General features: G+C 45.9%; 1 protein-coding gene across 1 annotated transcript in view; it reads left to right on the plus strand.

Moving 5' to 3' along the window:
- Nucleotides 1-6,075: 6,075 nt before the first annotated feature.
- LOC133378865 (uncharacterized) overlaps nucleotides 6,076-16,239 on the plus strand; it is a 38,734-nt gene continuing 28,570 nt past the window's right edge. The window contains exons 1-7 of the mRNA XM_061613479.1: nucleotides 6,076-6,592; nucleotides 8,485-8,580; nucleotides 8,929-9,159; nucleotides 10,502-10,524; nucleotides 11,705-11,826; nucleotides 13,471-13,503; nucleotides 14,597-15,112. Of these exons, the coding sequence (XP_061469463.1) occupies nucleotides 6,179-6,592; nucleotides 8,485-8,580; nucleotides 8,929-9,159; nucleotides 10,502-10,524; nucleotides 11,705-11,826; nucleotides 13,471-13,503; nucleotides 14,597-15,112 (1,435 nt within the window). The 5' untranslated portion in view covers nucleotides 6,076-6,178. The remainder of the gene's footprint in view (nucleotides 6,593-8,484; nucleotides 8,581-8,928; nucleotides 9,160-10,501; nucleotides 10,525-11,704; nucleotides 11,827-13,470; nucleotides 13,504-14,596; nucleotides 15,113-16,239) is intronic.

Genomic DNA, 16,239 nt, shown 5'->3' on the forward strand with positions numbered 1-16,239 from the left:
TGCGGAACCCAAATGTACGGCGTTTGATGGAACTTGCAGGAAAATGTGGCGTGCTGTGAATATGATGTCAAAACTGATTTACTAGTTTGAGATGATCACTATAAAGCAGTCTTTCTCTTTAAGAAAACATGTGGTGAAGTTGATCCTGAAAGCAAAACAAAACCACAAGTTCCTGAGAGAGAATTTACAGCTGGAGATTTAATCCATTTTGTAATTGACAAGATGTGGATTTTTTTTTAAAAAAAGTCATTTCTTGTAATATTTGCTCTTTCTCTCCTCTTATCATCCGTTCAAGTATTTGTAAGCTCTTTGAGTAACAGAAATGTCCTTATGGAATTTGTTCCTGCTTTTCTAAAATAAATTTTAAAAATAAATTTAAAAAGGAAAGGGAAAATAAATCCCCTCTGATTGTACACACACAAACAGAGAGGGAGGGAGGGAGGGAGGGAGGGGGGAGTTTCTTGCTTTTCTAAACACATCCATCCACCCATTCAGACAATGCTGGCTTTCCTTCTGCCACCTTCCCCACCTCATCCCTCTTCATGTTTCTCATTCATGTTTTCCCCTTTCCCTCTTCATTCATTCATTCCTTCATCCTCTCTCTCTGCATCACGTTTTTCATTCATTCCCTTTTGGGCTCTGCTCTGCTCCCCCCACCCCCAGGAACAGCCTGGATAAGCTGGGCGGAATGTGTAGGGATCAAATCAGGCATAGCAATGAGGAGGGGTGTGTGTGTAAGAGGAGATGGTTCTCTGTAGCAATGGGCCCTGGTTCCCCCCCCCGTCAAATCACACAACACTCCCTTTTATGGTTGCATGCTTTTGTGTGTGAATGGCTGGGGACTGGGAGCTACAAGCAGCCCTGGTGTGTGGATGTGTGAAGAGGAGAAGGCAGCGCCAGCATCAGCAGCCAAAAACGTGACCAGCCTGTATCAGCGGATACAGCGGGAGCTGGAGGCAGAGAGTGGAGAGACACACGTCCGTGGGAGCTAAAAAAAGCATCCCAGCCCCGTTTCACATGCCATGAGAGCTGCTTCTCCCATTTGTGTAGGAGAATCGGTGCAGGCCGCCCTCTCTGCATCTTTCATAGCCATGCAAAATGAGAGGATTTCAGTCAATGTACCTTTCCCCTCCCGGTCACTGTAGGACAAAGGGCGTGTTAGCACAGGGCGGGAGCAGGGCAGCTCTCCGCCTGTTAGCTTCCTGCTCTTCCCCCGCGCCTCCCACGGCTGCTCGGGCTTCCTCTCCTCCCCTGTGTGCTGTGGCCGCCGCGGCTGCTGCCTTCCACATGTTAGCACGGGCAGGGCAGCTCTCTGCCTGCCTGCCCCGCTTCCCGGCAGTGCCTGGGGGCGGCGGCTCGTGGTGTCACCCCCATCTCGGGGTGTCACCCGGTGCGGCCCGCACCTGCCGCACAGCCCTAGTGACGTCCCTGCATAGTTTAACTATGCGCTGTCTTGAAGTCAGCCATTATCAGCTGTCAAGCACTGACTCCAAGCCCCGCTCTCTGCAAGAGTTAGCTGCACTACTCCATAGTGTAGCTAATCCTAGTGGGCTTCCTCTTGCCACCACTCAATTGATCACCATGGCAGCAAGCCTCCCCTGCCAATGATCAATCAGGAATGCACTTTAAAACTCCCAATTGTTCATTGGCAGCCATATGTCTACCTGTTCCACAGATGAGGTCACATATGGGCCATATTGGGAGCTGTGCCAGGCCTTATTATCCTGTGGGCCAGAGGTTCTTCTTGCCTGCTTTACATTGAGGAGAGCTAGCTTGGAGTTGGCATGGTGTGGCCTCAAGATTTCTCTGAATCCAAGGTAACACAAATCTTATTCAGGCATTCATCTGAACAGGTGTTGCGCCAGTGGATGACCAGGTTGGGCACTGGCCAAGGGCCCCTGGTGCAGAGAGGGGGCTCTGCTGCTGGGACTGGGCAGGTGTAGCCATGATCCACACTAGCATCGGGCTGTGGAGCATGCGCTGCAGAGCAGCTGTCATTCTCCTAGGAACCCACCACCAGCACTGGTGCAGGCTGGCTGTGCAACTTCCTGCTGCACACTGCTTACTATTACCCAAGGTGGCAGTGAGGGCAAGTGAGGGCACACAGAGTGCTAATCTGCTGACATGGCAGGGCCTATTTTAGCCCCTGGCAGCAGCAGTGCTGCTGTCACCACCACCACCACTGCTGTCTCGTGCCCAAGGGCCCATGTGCATTCTGGTGCTGGCCCTGCATCTGAACAAGAGGGGAGGGGGCTGATGAAAGCCTTGCCATCAATGTCCTTATATGTGCCATCTCCCCTTCAGATATTTGTTAATTCAGTGCTAAGGTGTGAAGGGAGATTGTAAGATCATTTGGGTGAAACCACTTCAAATTCTCCCATGCCTGTCTTATCAGGAGGTTTCTAAATGCATTCACCCAAATGATCTTAGAATGCCCCTTCACACCTTAGCACTCAACACTGAAAAGCCTCAAGAGAGCTGGGCAAGGTCTTGGAACGGGTGGTTGCTGGCCAGCTCCAGGCGCTATTGGATGAAACTGATTATCTAGATCCATTTCAATCGGGTTTTAGGCCCGGTTTTGGCACTGAGACAGCCTTGGTCGCCCTGTACGATGACCTATGTCAGGAAAGAGACAGAGGGAGTGTAACTGTTGATTCTCCTTGATCTTTCAGCGGCTTTTGATACCATCGACCATGGTATCCTTCTGGAGAGGCTCGCGGAGTTGGAGGTACTGCTTGGCAGTGGTTCCGCTCCTACTTGGCGGGTCGTCTCCAGAAGGTAGTACTTGGGGAACATTGCTCGACACCGCGGGCTCTCCAATATGGGGTCCCGCAGGGGTCAGTTTTGTCCCCCCTGCTTTTTAATATCTACATGAAGCTGTTGGGAGAGGTCATCAGGAGTTTTGGAGTGCGTTGTCATCAGTATGCTGATGACACGCAGCTCTACTTCTCCTTTTCATCTTCTTCAGGTGAGGCTGTCGATTTGCTGAACTGTTGCCTGGCTGCGACAATGGACTGGATGAGAGTTAACAAACTGAAGCTCAATCCAGACAAGACTGAGATGCTGTTGGTGGACGGGTTCTCTGATCGGATGGTGGATATATACCCTGTCCTGGATGGGGTTACACTCCCCCTAAAGGACCGGGTTCGTAGTCTGGGAGTCTTTTTAGACTCTTCCCTCTCACTTGAGGCTCAAGTAGCCTCGGTGGTTAGGAATGCGTTTTACCAACTTCGGTTGGTAGCCCAGCTACGTCCCTATTTGAGTAAAGAGGACCTTACATCAGTGGTACATGCTCTGGTAACCTCACGTTTGGATTACTGTAATGTGCTTTACGTAGGGCTACCTTTGAAGACAGTTCGGAAGCTACAACTAGTGCAAAATGCGGCGGCCAGATTGCTGACAAGGACCAAGCGGTCCGAGCATATAACACCTGTTCTGGCCAGCTTGCACTGGTTGCCAGTATGTTTCCGGGCTAGATTCAAAGTGTTGGTATTAACCTATAAAGCCTTATACGGTGCGGGACCACGATACCTTGTGGAACGCCTCTTCCGATATGAACCGGCCCGTGCACTACGTTCTGCTACGAAGGCCCTCCTCCGGGTTCCAACTCACAGGGAGGCCCGGAGGGTGATGACAAGATCTAGGGCCTTCTCAGTGGTGGCCCCCGAACTATGGAACAGTCTCCCCGAGGAAGTACGCCTGGCGCCGACTCTGCTCTCCTTCCGGCGCCAGGTCAAAACCTTCCTATTCTCTGAAGCATTTTAAGTTACACTGATTTACTTTTAAAAATGTTTATTGTATTCGATTGTTGATTGTATTTTAGTATTATTTTGTTATTCATTGTATTTTTATGCTATTTTATGTTCACCGCCCAGAGAGCTATTGCTAGTCGGGCGGTATATAAATTTAATAAATAAATAAAATAAAATAAGAGAAGCTGCTGCATCCAGAGATGTGGGGCGGGCACAGGACTTGCAAGCACACCCTCTCAAAGAATTGTCCCCCTGGGGTCCCTTGCCCTCAGCACCCCAAGGGGGTTCTTTGCTTCTGAGAACAGTCCCAACTCCTTTGGGTCTCTGCTTCCCAGGCAAAACCCTCCCTCCTCCAGGAGTAAGTTTACAGTAGTACTGCCACCACCCCTTCTTCCTAGCTCTTTTCTCTGAGGAAGGGGATCTCAGAGAGCTGATGAGTTCTAAAGGGATTAACCCTCATTAATCAATGTTAATCAGTAGTGTTCAGCGATCAAGGACTAGATTTAGAATCATTTCTTTCAAGCCAATACACACCATTTACAAAAGAGTCGTTTATTTAAAAGAATTAGAACGGTATATACAAAAGAGAGCAGCAATTGTTTCCCCAAAGATAATCACCCTCAGGAGGGCTACATGAGGTACATTGGCATAACAATGGTGAGAGGTTCAAAACAGAGCATGAATATAACAAATAACTTTCTAAACTAAGATGCTACACTCACAGTAGAATAGCCTGGTTCCCAAATGGCTTTTCTTTTCTGTAAAGCTTCAGGCGAGTCGGGTACATGGAAATAGGGAACAACAAATGAAGGAATATCCTTCATTTGTATGGAGTTTCTCAGTCCACGGGGGGGGGGGGGGGAGGCAAATAGCCATATGTGATCCACTCCTTTGAAGCCTTTGAAGATAAGGGGGCTAGACAACCTCACCCAGGGGTCCTGATCTACAACACCCCCTCTTCCTGACTTTTGATCTCAGGAAGCTGATAAGGGATAACGGCTAAGGTTCAGTCGCATCTCCTTGCAATGTTGCAAATTGTCTGTCTGGCGCTAAGCCACGGATCTCCCCCAGTAGGGTGTCTTATGAACCACAGACGCCCAGAATTCTCTCTGGTTGACCCATTTCAGCTTGACCAAAGTTAGCTATTCTTGACACATCCCTTCCCTCTTTAAACCTGCACATGCTTGACTCAAATGCCCGAGCAGAAATACCTGTCAATGATTTTAATTACTGAGCGCATAGAGCGTTGGACTTGGGATGATGAGGCCTGAGTTCAAATCTCTACATGACCACGAAGCTCACTGTGTGTCCCTGGACAAATCAACATCTCTCTGCTCAGCCTATTCTACCTCACAGGGTTGCTGTGTGGATAAAATGTATAGCACCCCATCTATATTTGTGGCGAAAGGGTCGTGTGCATATATGAGGGTATTATACTTTTGAGTCTGAAATAACACAAAAGTGACAACAAATAAATGTTTTAATACAATTAAACATATTGACACGTGAAATGTATCTGTCCCCCTCCCAATTTTCTGCATTATAAGCTCCATTATATAAGTTAAATCTTCTATATTATTATTTGTTGTATCAGTTGCCATATGTTTATTTTTGTCTATATTATGTTAATGTAAGAATTTTTTAAAAATTGAAATTATAAATAAAAAAACACACATGAAATATATCCTCAAATACATTCAGTTATATACAAAAGGGAAGGCAGAGGTGCCCTCTAAAAATCTATAGATTCTCTGGAGATCTGATGTGGGCTGTTGGATCTGGCTGACTGCTGGAGTACTGAAGCTGTGTATCTACGCTTGACCTGCGTCACAATCAGAATTTGTTGTTTCCCCAGACCAATGGAAATGAATCTACCTGATCCAGGCCCTGTCTATAAATATTAAAAGCATTCATCTCTCTCTATCTCTCTCTACCTCCATTTCAGAAACTGTCAGTGACTTTGCAGTGAGAGTCTATGGAGAGAGCAATGGAGATTTATGGTGTTTCTGAAATATGTTATTTTCAGGCGTGATTCATCCCTGGCTAGCCAGGTGCCTCTTGGAAGCCTCACAAGTAGGGCATCAAGGCAAGAGCCCTGCTCTGTTCCTTGGCTCCCTTGACATGACAGCAAGGCTCCCTCCCTCACCCGTCTGTTATGTGTGGATGGAACCTTGCGCCAGCGGTGCTGGATCAAGAGCTGCAAGATTACCATGCAAATTATTAACTTTGAGTGGTGTGCTCCTTTTTTTATTGCATGGAAAGGCCTCCACTTGTACTTTCACACCTATTGTAGCCTTTGGCACATACATGAGCTGCAGCTCACGGCACAGTTCCTCAATCAGCTTAGTTCCAGGAAATGAAACGCCCACTTCTTGAAAGACAAATAATGACAGAACAAGGAAGAGCGACTCGAGTTTGAGGCAACCATGGCTACTGGGGGTCCAGCTAAGGATCTATTTGATGAGGTTACTTGTCCCATCTGCCTGGATTATTTCAAGGATCCAGTGACCGTTGCAGGGTGTGGGCACAACTTCTGCAGAGCCTGCCTGAGCCAGTCCTTGGGGGAGTCGGTTGCAGAGGCGTCCTGCCCTCAGTGTAAAGGAACTTTCGAACAAAGGAACCTCATCCCGCATCGACCGCTTGCAAATGTTTTAAAAATATTAATAGCCAAGAAGCTCTTCCTTCCAGGGGTAATGGGCAGAGTCTGTGAGAAGCACCAGGAACCCCCGAAGCTCTTCTGTAAAGACCATGAATCCCTTATCTGTCTGGTGTGCGACAAATCCAAGGAACATGAAAATCAGAAGATGACTCCTCTAGAGGAGATTTCCCCAGAATTCAAGGTAGGAAATCACTGGGCATCTTTCATGGGTGTCGGAAATAGCTATGGGCAAGTGGGACCCGCCAAGTGTGTCCTCATAAAAGGAGTGCTTCAGCCAGGCCTTGTGGGGAGGGTGGGACTTTCACTGAATGAGGCAAGTGGAGGACAGTGCAGAACGGCCAGCCATTCAAAATACCTGCACTGAGCAGGGGGTTGGACTCGGGGGCCTTATAAACCAACTCTACTATTCTGTGATAAGATTCCATGATATAGGGAAAGTCTGTCTCATTCCTACCTGAAAATCTGTTCAGCAGTTGTGATACTGTAAATATGGCGGCCTCGCCTGTCTATAGAAACATGAACAAATTCAGATTCCCTGAAGCACGCAGCAAAGGATTGTTAACCATCATTTTGGCAAAAATTGCTCCACAATCTAGTATCTTCTTTCCAAAGTGTGAAGTCTCCTCCCAGCTAAACAAAGAGCAGACATTAGAATCCAGTCATTCAGTAGCTGATGAGCTGGGCTTGCATCTGGTTAGGGGCACTGAGACTGAAAGAAAAGGCAGAGGATTTAAAATGCACTGTGTATTCAGCCTATGACTGGGGTGAGTTTTCTTGTTTTCATTTTTAACTGCTCTCTTTCAGTCTGATGATAAGATGTTGGGGACAAGGCAGGTTCTCCCCCTGCTCAGTTTTTGCTACTTGAGTTGCACGCTGTTGCTCTGACTGATGCCACTGGCTTGGATCTTTGCTCACCCTCTTGAAACACTTCCTTAGCTTAAAGGGAATACTGCCATTATTTCTATCGTACTTCTATCGTATGAGGAAAGGTTACAACATATGGGACTTTTTAGTTTAGAAAAAGATGAGTGAGCATCATCATCAGCTGATGAAGGCAGCTGGGCAGCCACCTCTCAGGTATGCTTTAAGTTGGATTCCAGCATTGAGCAGGGGGTTGGACCAGATGGCCTTATAGGCTCCTTCCAACTCTACTATTCGAAGTGGGAACATGACAGAGGTGAATAAAAGTATACATGATGTGGAGAAAGTGGAAAGGAAGTCCTTCCCCCTCTCTCATAATACTAGTAGTCAGGGACATCCCCTGAAGTTGATTCAAGACAAAGTATTCCTTCACACAGCGCAGAGTCAAATTTGCTCCCACAGGAGGCAGTGATGGCCACCAGCTTGGGTGACTTTAAAAAGAGGATTAGACAAATTCATGGAAGAGGATAAGGTTGTAAATAGCTGCTAGCCATGTTGGCTCTGTAGTACCTACAGTGACGGGGGCAGTATGCTGGGAATTGCAGGTGGGGAGAGTCCTCTTGCGCTCAGGTCCTGCGCAGGCTGTGGGTTTCCTTTGGGGCCTCTGATTGGCCACTGTGAGAACAGGATGCCGGACTAGATGGGCTTTTGGTCTGATCCAGGAGGCTCTTTTATGTACTGATGTTCTGTCTTGCTTGAATGCAGCTGCTTCCCAAGACATTACTACCCCCTCCTCTGACTCATCTCAAGGAGTATTAAACCCATCCACCAGCTGGACTTTGTTACCTGTTCAATTCATTTGTTCAATTCCATGCTATAATGGAATAAGAAGGCACAGGAGACCCCCATAAAGGCCCTGGAATGTGGTGCAAGGAGCAAGCATCCCAGGTCCCAGGCTATGGTCCGAAGGCACATGAGGCCAGCTCCCTGCTGAAGCTAAGCAGGGTCAGGTCTGGTCAGTGCCTGGATGGGAGACCTCCTAGGAGCCATATGTAAGCCACCTTCGGTTTCATGAAAAAGAAAGGCAGAGTATAAATGTAATAAATAAATAAATAAGCATCTCATTCAGCTTACCTCTCTCACGTTTGACTGCAATACACACAAAGGAACTTTAAAAAATGAAACAAATTGGAAATTATGCTTTCACTTCAGGATCAAATCTGGAATAGCCTGGAAACTTTGTGGCAAAAGAGACAGAAAATGCTGGCCTACAAAGTCGACACAGAAAAGGAAAGCCAAGGCCTGCTTGTAAGTATTGCACATACTAGAGTGAAGAAGTGCTATAGGCTAGAAGCAATATCTTGGAAAACATGAAATGCAGAAAAAAGTTCTTTAAAACACACACAAGGCAGCCCTGCTCTTATTTGGGTTGCCCTCATTTCCCCACAGGAAATGTTTGTGAACGATCGTTCTAAGGATGGGTACTTGAAAGTGTTTAGGAAGCTCTTTCCCTGCTGAGTATTGATGTGATCCCTGTTGAGATTTAGGAGTGCCCTTCCTAGGGAATTCTCGTGGCTGACCTATTGATGCTCCAAAATCTTGAGTATTTCCCCCATGTTGGCTACCTGTTCTCCGCTCTTCATCTTCTTGTTTCAGAAGCAAACAAAAGCAGAGAGAGAAAAGATGGTGGCTGAGTTCAGGCAACTACATCAGTTTCTGGAAGAACAAGAGAAGCTTCTGCTGGCCCAAATGGAAGAGGTGGAGACGGAGATTGCAAAGAAAAGGGATGAGCACCTGGCCAGACTCTCTGAGGAACTCTCCTCTCTTGAAAGCGTCATCGAGGAGATGGAGGGGAAGTGTCAGCAGCCAGCAAGTGAACTCCTGCAGGTAAGACCTGGTCACAAGGTGACAGAGTAGAGTGCATGACTTCAAACTGCAGGCCATTTTTCTATCATCCCCCACATAAAGCTATTGTTGGAAAGAAGATAATTAGCACACCAGGGGTGAAAGGCTTTAGGCCTCAGGTTATAACAACATGAGAAGAACCCTGCTGGGTCAAGCCAAAGGCTCATCTAGTCCAACATCCTGTTATCACAGTGGCCAACCAGTTACCTCTGGGAAGCCACAAGCCAGACCTGAGCAATTCCCAGCAACTGGTATTTCGAGGCATACTACCTCCAACGCTGGAAGTAGACACTGATAGCCTTATCCTCCATGAACTGGTGTAAACCCCCTTTAAAACCATCCAGATTGGTGGGCATCACTACATCTGACACCTGCTTATCCAGATGCTTCTGTGGAACCAGCCCCAGAAGAGGTGACCCAGGACTGAGTGTCAGATGTTAGCCCTGGTGAACGGATTGCAAGCAGTGGCGATTGCCACAGAAGTCCAATACAGTCACATTTGACTTCAACAGGGAGAAACTTTGAACAGTGTGGCTAATGAGCAGAGTCAAAGAAGCTATTAGAGAGAGAAAAGATTTCAGAAGATGGAAATCTTGACCAAACAAGGAGAACAATATGGAACTCATATTTGTACAAAAGAAATGCAAGCACTTGCAAAAAAGATTATTTCCTAAATAGTAGGCTGGAGTATCAGTATGTTAATGATGGGGAGCCTGTGGCCTTAAGATGTTGACTCCAACTCCCATCCGCCCAGCCAGCATGGCCAATGGCCAAGGATGATGGGAATTGTAGTTTAGCAACATTTTTGGTGAAGGTGTGTGTGTAGGAGAGGTGACTTCTTCATCCCTGCCTTCTAGACAGTGGAGACTGGTGGCTCCAATGTCAGTGGGGCAGAGAATCCGCTCCAGGTTTTAGTTCAAACTTTCAAGGAGCTGTCCAAGATTCTGAGCAGATTCACTGGCCCACTGACATCGCAGCCACCAGTCTCTACTGGTTCTAGAAGCTCCATGGTAGATAATGACAGGGATGGTCAGAGGTGAATCTTCAGGCAGAATACAGGGCAGGGCAAAATCGTAAATGGGGGATGGGAGTTTGAATCTCCCAAGTGTTTGGGTGGCTTGGCCAAAAGAGAAAAGGACCATTTATTAGACATCCCTGCCCTTCTATTTACATTTAACATTTAAATGATGATGTATTTTAAAATTGTTTTAACCCACCTTGGGACCTTTAGGTGAAGGGCAGGTAAAAATTCTAATAATAATATATAAAATGGACCAGTGTTCTGCACAGAAATGGCTCTGCTGAATTCTGTTTCCCCTTCCAGGATATTAGAAGCTTCTTGCAGAGGTAAGTGGTTGAAATCTCCCTCCCTTTTATGACACTAGGAAAGCTCTTGTTTAATATGTGAAGAACTTGCCCTCTGTTTCCAGAGAGAATGTAGAGCTCCATCTTCCACTCCAAAACATCACAGACAGAAATACAGGCTCACTTTTGTCGTGATTCGTAGCTATTTCTCCCACCAAGGATCACAGCCAAGAAACTGTTTCCCTCCCTGTCCCCTCCCCCTGCTGGCGATCCATTACACACGTTTGAAGGCTCTGCTTTCCCTGATGGGTTTGTTGACTCTGCAGTATACAAAGGGGGGGGGCATCGCAAAGATGTTTGTAAATATCTTTAATTTATCTTTAAACATTCAACACATGTCAAGCTCTTACACACAGGTCCTTCCTCAGACAACTACAACATATACAAAATGTAAATGGACTGCCTTCAAGTCGATTCCGACTTATGGCGACATTATGAATAGGGTTTTCATGGTAAGCAGTATTCAGAGGAGGTTTACCATTGCCTTCCTCTGAGGCTGAGAGGCAGTGATTGGCCCAAGGTCACCCAGTGAGCTCCGTGGCTGTGTGGGGATTCGAACCCTGGTCTCCTAGGTTGTAGTCCAACACCTTAATGATATAAAATTCAAGCACTCATGATTAATTATGAAAACGTTCTACATTTAGAAAACATTATACTCCTCTCCAATATTTTATTTCATTTTAAAATGTAACAACTTAATTAGAAAATATAGTTAGTTTTCATTGTGAAAGCCATTCTGAAGTGTTCTGCACTTCCTTAAATTTTAAAAATTCACATACCCAGAGTTGTTTTCTTCTCCTCTCTAATCTCTTAAAATGCTTCACTTAAAACTGATGTAGTCCTAAAATCTAAGCACCTTGTTTTTATTTTATTTTTCAACAAATTAATTTTCATAAATCTTCTTTACCCTCAAACAAGTCTTTGGTATAGGTCTTTTCATATATTATAGAAACAAGTGTGTGTGTGTTGTGGATCTATAGTGTATCTATAGATCCTACAGATCCACAAGTCATCTGGACGCTGCTTTTAAAAACCCTAATCTTAGCTCTCCATAATATATCCATGATGTGGAGATTAACTGATATTGGGATGAGGCACCTGGCTTTTCTGACAGCTCCTTGCCTTGGAGGGATGATAGGTTGACCTTGTTCTTCCTCACCAGGTCTCAGGCAAAGGAGAATGTTGAGGATCCTCCTGTGGCTTTTCCCCCTGATCTGAAGTGGAGGATCTGGGATTTCTGCGATATATGTCCCTTTCTGGAGGGGGTCATGAAGCAGTTCAGAGGTAATGAAGAAGAGCTGCAAGGATTTTATACGGGAGGTTTAGAAGCGTACTGAAAAAGGCTCCAGGTCATTTGTGGTATTAGCAGGGCCAGAAAAATGGAATATCTGAGGGCCAACTGAAAAAAACAGCCATTTTATTTCACTGTGGAAAGGACTCTGCTCCGTCTGGTGCTAGAGGGCACTAGGATGATGAAGGCTGTTCTGATGCATTCAGGCAAACCTACAGATGACACATGCATGGCAACAGTTTCCATCCCTCCTTTGTCTAATCCAGCCTTTCCCAGCCAGTGTGCCTCCAGATGTTGTTGGACCACAACTCCCATCAGCCTCAGCCAGCATTGCCAATGGCTGAGGCTGATGGGAGTTGTGGTCCAACAACATCTGTAGGCACACCAGTTGGGAAAGGCTGGACTCTAATCCCAACACAAACAGGCTGAAGACTGCCCCCTTCTGTCCACCCAGCATATAGCAAGGATGGGGAAACTTTTTTCATCCCGAGGGGAACATTCGCTCATGGCTAACCTCCTGGCAGGATGGGGGGGGGCAGGGTTAGGGCATCTGGTGACAGAGATGTCTCTTAAAGGTTCAGAGGAGGAGATGCAGGCTCTGGTGCCTGTGGCTCCACATGAGACAGATCCAGAAGGGAATCCATCGCCTCTTCCTCCTCCAATGGCAGTCCCAAGGAAGAGATGGATCTACTCCATGGTCTGTCCCATAAGACACATGGGGGAGCAGGGTGGATAGGAAGGTTACATGGGGCCCAAAGGCTGGAGATCCCCCCCGCTGTACAATGTCTGTCTTTCTCACCAAAAGTTCCCATTGATTTGAATGTCTTTTTGAATGGTCCCTGAAATCCCCAGACTTGAGTCCTGAGATCCTGTCCGAGATTGCCTAACTTCAAATTGTGCTCAAATCAGGCCCCAGTTCAGATAACATAAACCATTAGCCTGGAGAAGAGAAGACTGAGGGGAGATATGATAGCATTCTTCAAGTACATGAAAGGATGTCACATAGAGGGCCGGGATCTCTTCTTGATCGTCCCAGAGTGCAGGACATGGAATAATGGGCTCAAGCTGCAGGAAGCCAGATTTTGACTGAACATCAGGAAAAACTTCCTAACTGTTAAAGCAATACGACAATGGAACCAATTACCTAGAGAGGTAGTGGGCTCTCTGACACTGGAGGCATTCAAGAGGCAGCTGGACAGCCATCTGTCTGGAGTGCTTTGATTTGGATTCCTGCATTGAGCGGGGGGTTGGACTTGATGGCCTTATAGGCCCCCTCCAACTCTACTATTCTATGATTCTATGTTTTTTGTGGGAGGAGATCACAGCACTTCCCTTTCCAAAAAAGCTCCTGCACAACACTGCATCTAGGTCATTAGGTTTTGATAGTTTAAGAAGATGGGGGCTGGGTTGCTGAGGGCAGAAGAACCCACTGCTAAAAGTAAGCCCTGCTCCCAAGGGCAGTGACATTCTCACCTTCTGACCTACTCCGCATGGGGATTTGAATTCATTTCCTCCTACAATGGCAGATGCTCGAGTCTTGTCTCTGCCCTAACTAATGCCTGCTATAATGCTTTGAGCTCATATTGTTGTGACCAGATTTGCCATAAGTTAAGTCTTTGTTCCCTTTTCTTTTCCAGCGATGCTGATATCTGGACTTCAGTTGCAAAAAGGTAAATTGTTCTGAGGCCTGATGGAGGCCCACATTCCCAGGAGAGATGGGGGTGTAGGAAAAGGGCAGCTGAAAGCATAAAGCAGAATTTTGTGGGGTTAAATAAGAAACATCTATGCCAATTTTCTAGGACATTCGCCTCACAAAGATGTGTACAATCAGTAAATTATAGCAGAACAATCAATACAGCAATAACCCTATTACATATCACAATAAAAAATCACAAAAACCAGCACTAGACAAATGGCCTGATCTCAAACCAACATCCAGCTTCACACTTTCATCTCCAAAGGCCACTAATAAGTGTGTCTTTAAAGCTCTTTTAAAAGAAATTGGAGAAGGCACCTGCTTAACTTTCTTGGGAAATGGTGCACTGGGCTCCTGGGAGGAAGGGTGGAATATAAATCAATCAATCAAACAAACAAACAAATAAATTCCATAAAGGGTGAACACTGCAGAGCAGGCCCTGCCTGATCTGAGTTTCACGCTGGGATCTAATGATGCTGACAGGGCTTCCACCACCTGCCTACTAGGTGTGCGAGTGGTAAAGAGAAAGGCCAGTCATATCACTGATCCAATGCGGGGAGCCGGGGTGTGTGTGCCGTACATCGAAGGTGACTGGTAGGGATGGCAATTTCTACCTCTCACTGGGGTTGGCTTTACTAAATTCATTTAATGATTTATTTTTATAAAAATATCCCTATATCCTATCCTTCATTCTAGGACCTCAGGGTCACAACAGTAAACTAAAACAATCCATAGCAAAAGAAAGCAATCCATATCCATATAATAGATAGAACATAAATCAATTTTCTTCAACACTATAAAAATAAAGAAATAAAAGATAATAAAACTTACTTGCCTTACAGGGTCGTTGCAAAGATCAGCACCAGATAATTCATGTCAAGTGCTTTGAATAGTTGAACACAGTATAAAGTATTATTATTATAAAGGAGAGAGCATCCCAATCCCATGTGCACTGATGAAATCCCTGTTCATTTGAGAGGCAGTGCTATCACTGCAGTGCATCTTAAGTGTCAGCCAATCTCCCAGCTAATGCCATTTGTCTTCTCTTTCCTCATCTGCCCCCACAGCAAATGTAACTTTGGATCCAGACACAGCCTTTGCCCTGCTTGTCCTGTCTGAGGATCGTAAAAGTGTGAGATGTGGGGAAACACCTCAAGATCTGCCCGACAATCCTCAGAGATTTGTCTCATATCCCGCTGTGCTGGGACATGAGGGGTTCACAGCAGGCAGACATTTTTGGGATGTCGTTGTGGGGAGTGAGGAGGAATTGGGTATGGGGGTTGCAAGAAACTCTGTGAGGAGAAAGGGTGATGGTGACTTGGGTCCTGAGGAAGGGGTCTGGGATCTGGGGAAGTGGGGAGGTAAATACAGGGCCTCTAATTACTCCAATTACCCTCCTCTGTCCCTGAGTGAGGAGCCCAAGAGGATCCGAGTGACTCTGAACTATGAAGGGGGCCGGGTGGCCTTTTATGATGCTGATAGAGGAGCCCTGATCTTTGCCTACTCAGCAGCCTCATTCTCCAGAGAGACCCTTCAGCCCTTGTTTTTTGTATTCAACAAAGGCCAACTGACACTCTCTGCCTAAGGGTGGGGAGAGATATGATGCACTTAAATTCCTTGCAAGAATACAGCCTTCTCAGGATTGAGGTCATTGGTACTTAAGGGAAGCCATATTTGCAGAAAAGTGATTGACTGGCCCTTGGGTCAGTCACAATTAGGGATGTGGGAGAAATTAGATTCACTTCATATTTCAAGCCAAATTTATCAAATTTGCACTTTCTGAAACAAAATGAGGGCTGAAACACGGCCATCCTTCCAAATTTGCACTGATCCGCATTTTGCGATGCAGCTCTCCAAGCAAACAATGTTTGCACAAATGTATATATTAGAGGACAATGTGTATAAAAATGAAGATATTAGTGAAAATAACATACAAAAATGCCTTCTGTTAGGAGAAATCCCTTGTAAAGTGTGTATGTTAGTCAAAACTGCATACAACAATGTGTTAGGAGAAATCTGCACTAATATGCTAAATAATTTTCATAAGGAATTTTTATGAGGATTTTAAAAAATAAATAAATCGCAAATCGCTGCAAAAGCCTGGAGAAACAAATTTAAGTTTGGGAAAGTGAGAAACTGAGAGAATCGAAATGGACAGCTCTTTCCACCCCTAGTCAGGATCCAACTTCTGCCTTCTCAAGCCAGAGCTGCACACAGCCCTGATTGGCTGGCCCTTGCGTTAGTTAGGAAACTTGCCTATTGTCCCTCCCCCATGTTTCAGTCAGGAGTCAAGTATGTGAGTTGGTACAGGAGCAAAGATGGAAAAAAGGAAACATAAAAGTTCTGGTTTTGATGTATGTCAAGTCTGCCTTGTAGCTTTCTGCAGACAATCACCACATCTATTCTGAATAATAAAATCAGAATTCTGAATGGCCATTGCTCCATCCACCCTCCACCTCAATCCTGCTCTCAGTTTCCCTTTTCACCGAAGGCACCTATAAGTTGGAGGGCACCTATAAGGCCATTGAGTTCAATGCAGGAATCTCAATACAAACATACTCAACAGGTGGCTGTCCAGCTGCCTCTTGAATGTCTCCAGTGTTGGAGAGCCCACTATCTCCCTTGGTAATTGGTTCCACTGTCATACTGCACTAGCAATTAGGAAGTTTTTCCTGATGTTCAATTGAAATCTGGCTTCTTGTGACTTCAG

Source organism: Rhineura floridana, chromosome 3 (genome assembly GCF_030035675.1).
Source record: "Rhineura floridana isolate rRhiFlo1 chromosome 3, rRhiFlo1.hap2, whole genome shotgun sequence".
Taxonomy (NCBI): Eukaryota; Metazoa; Chordata; class Lepidosauria; order Squamata; family Rhineuridae; genus Rhineura; species Rhineura floridana.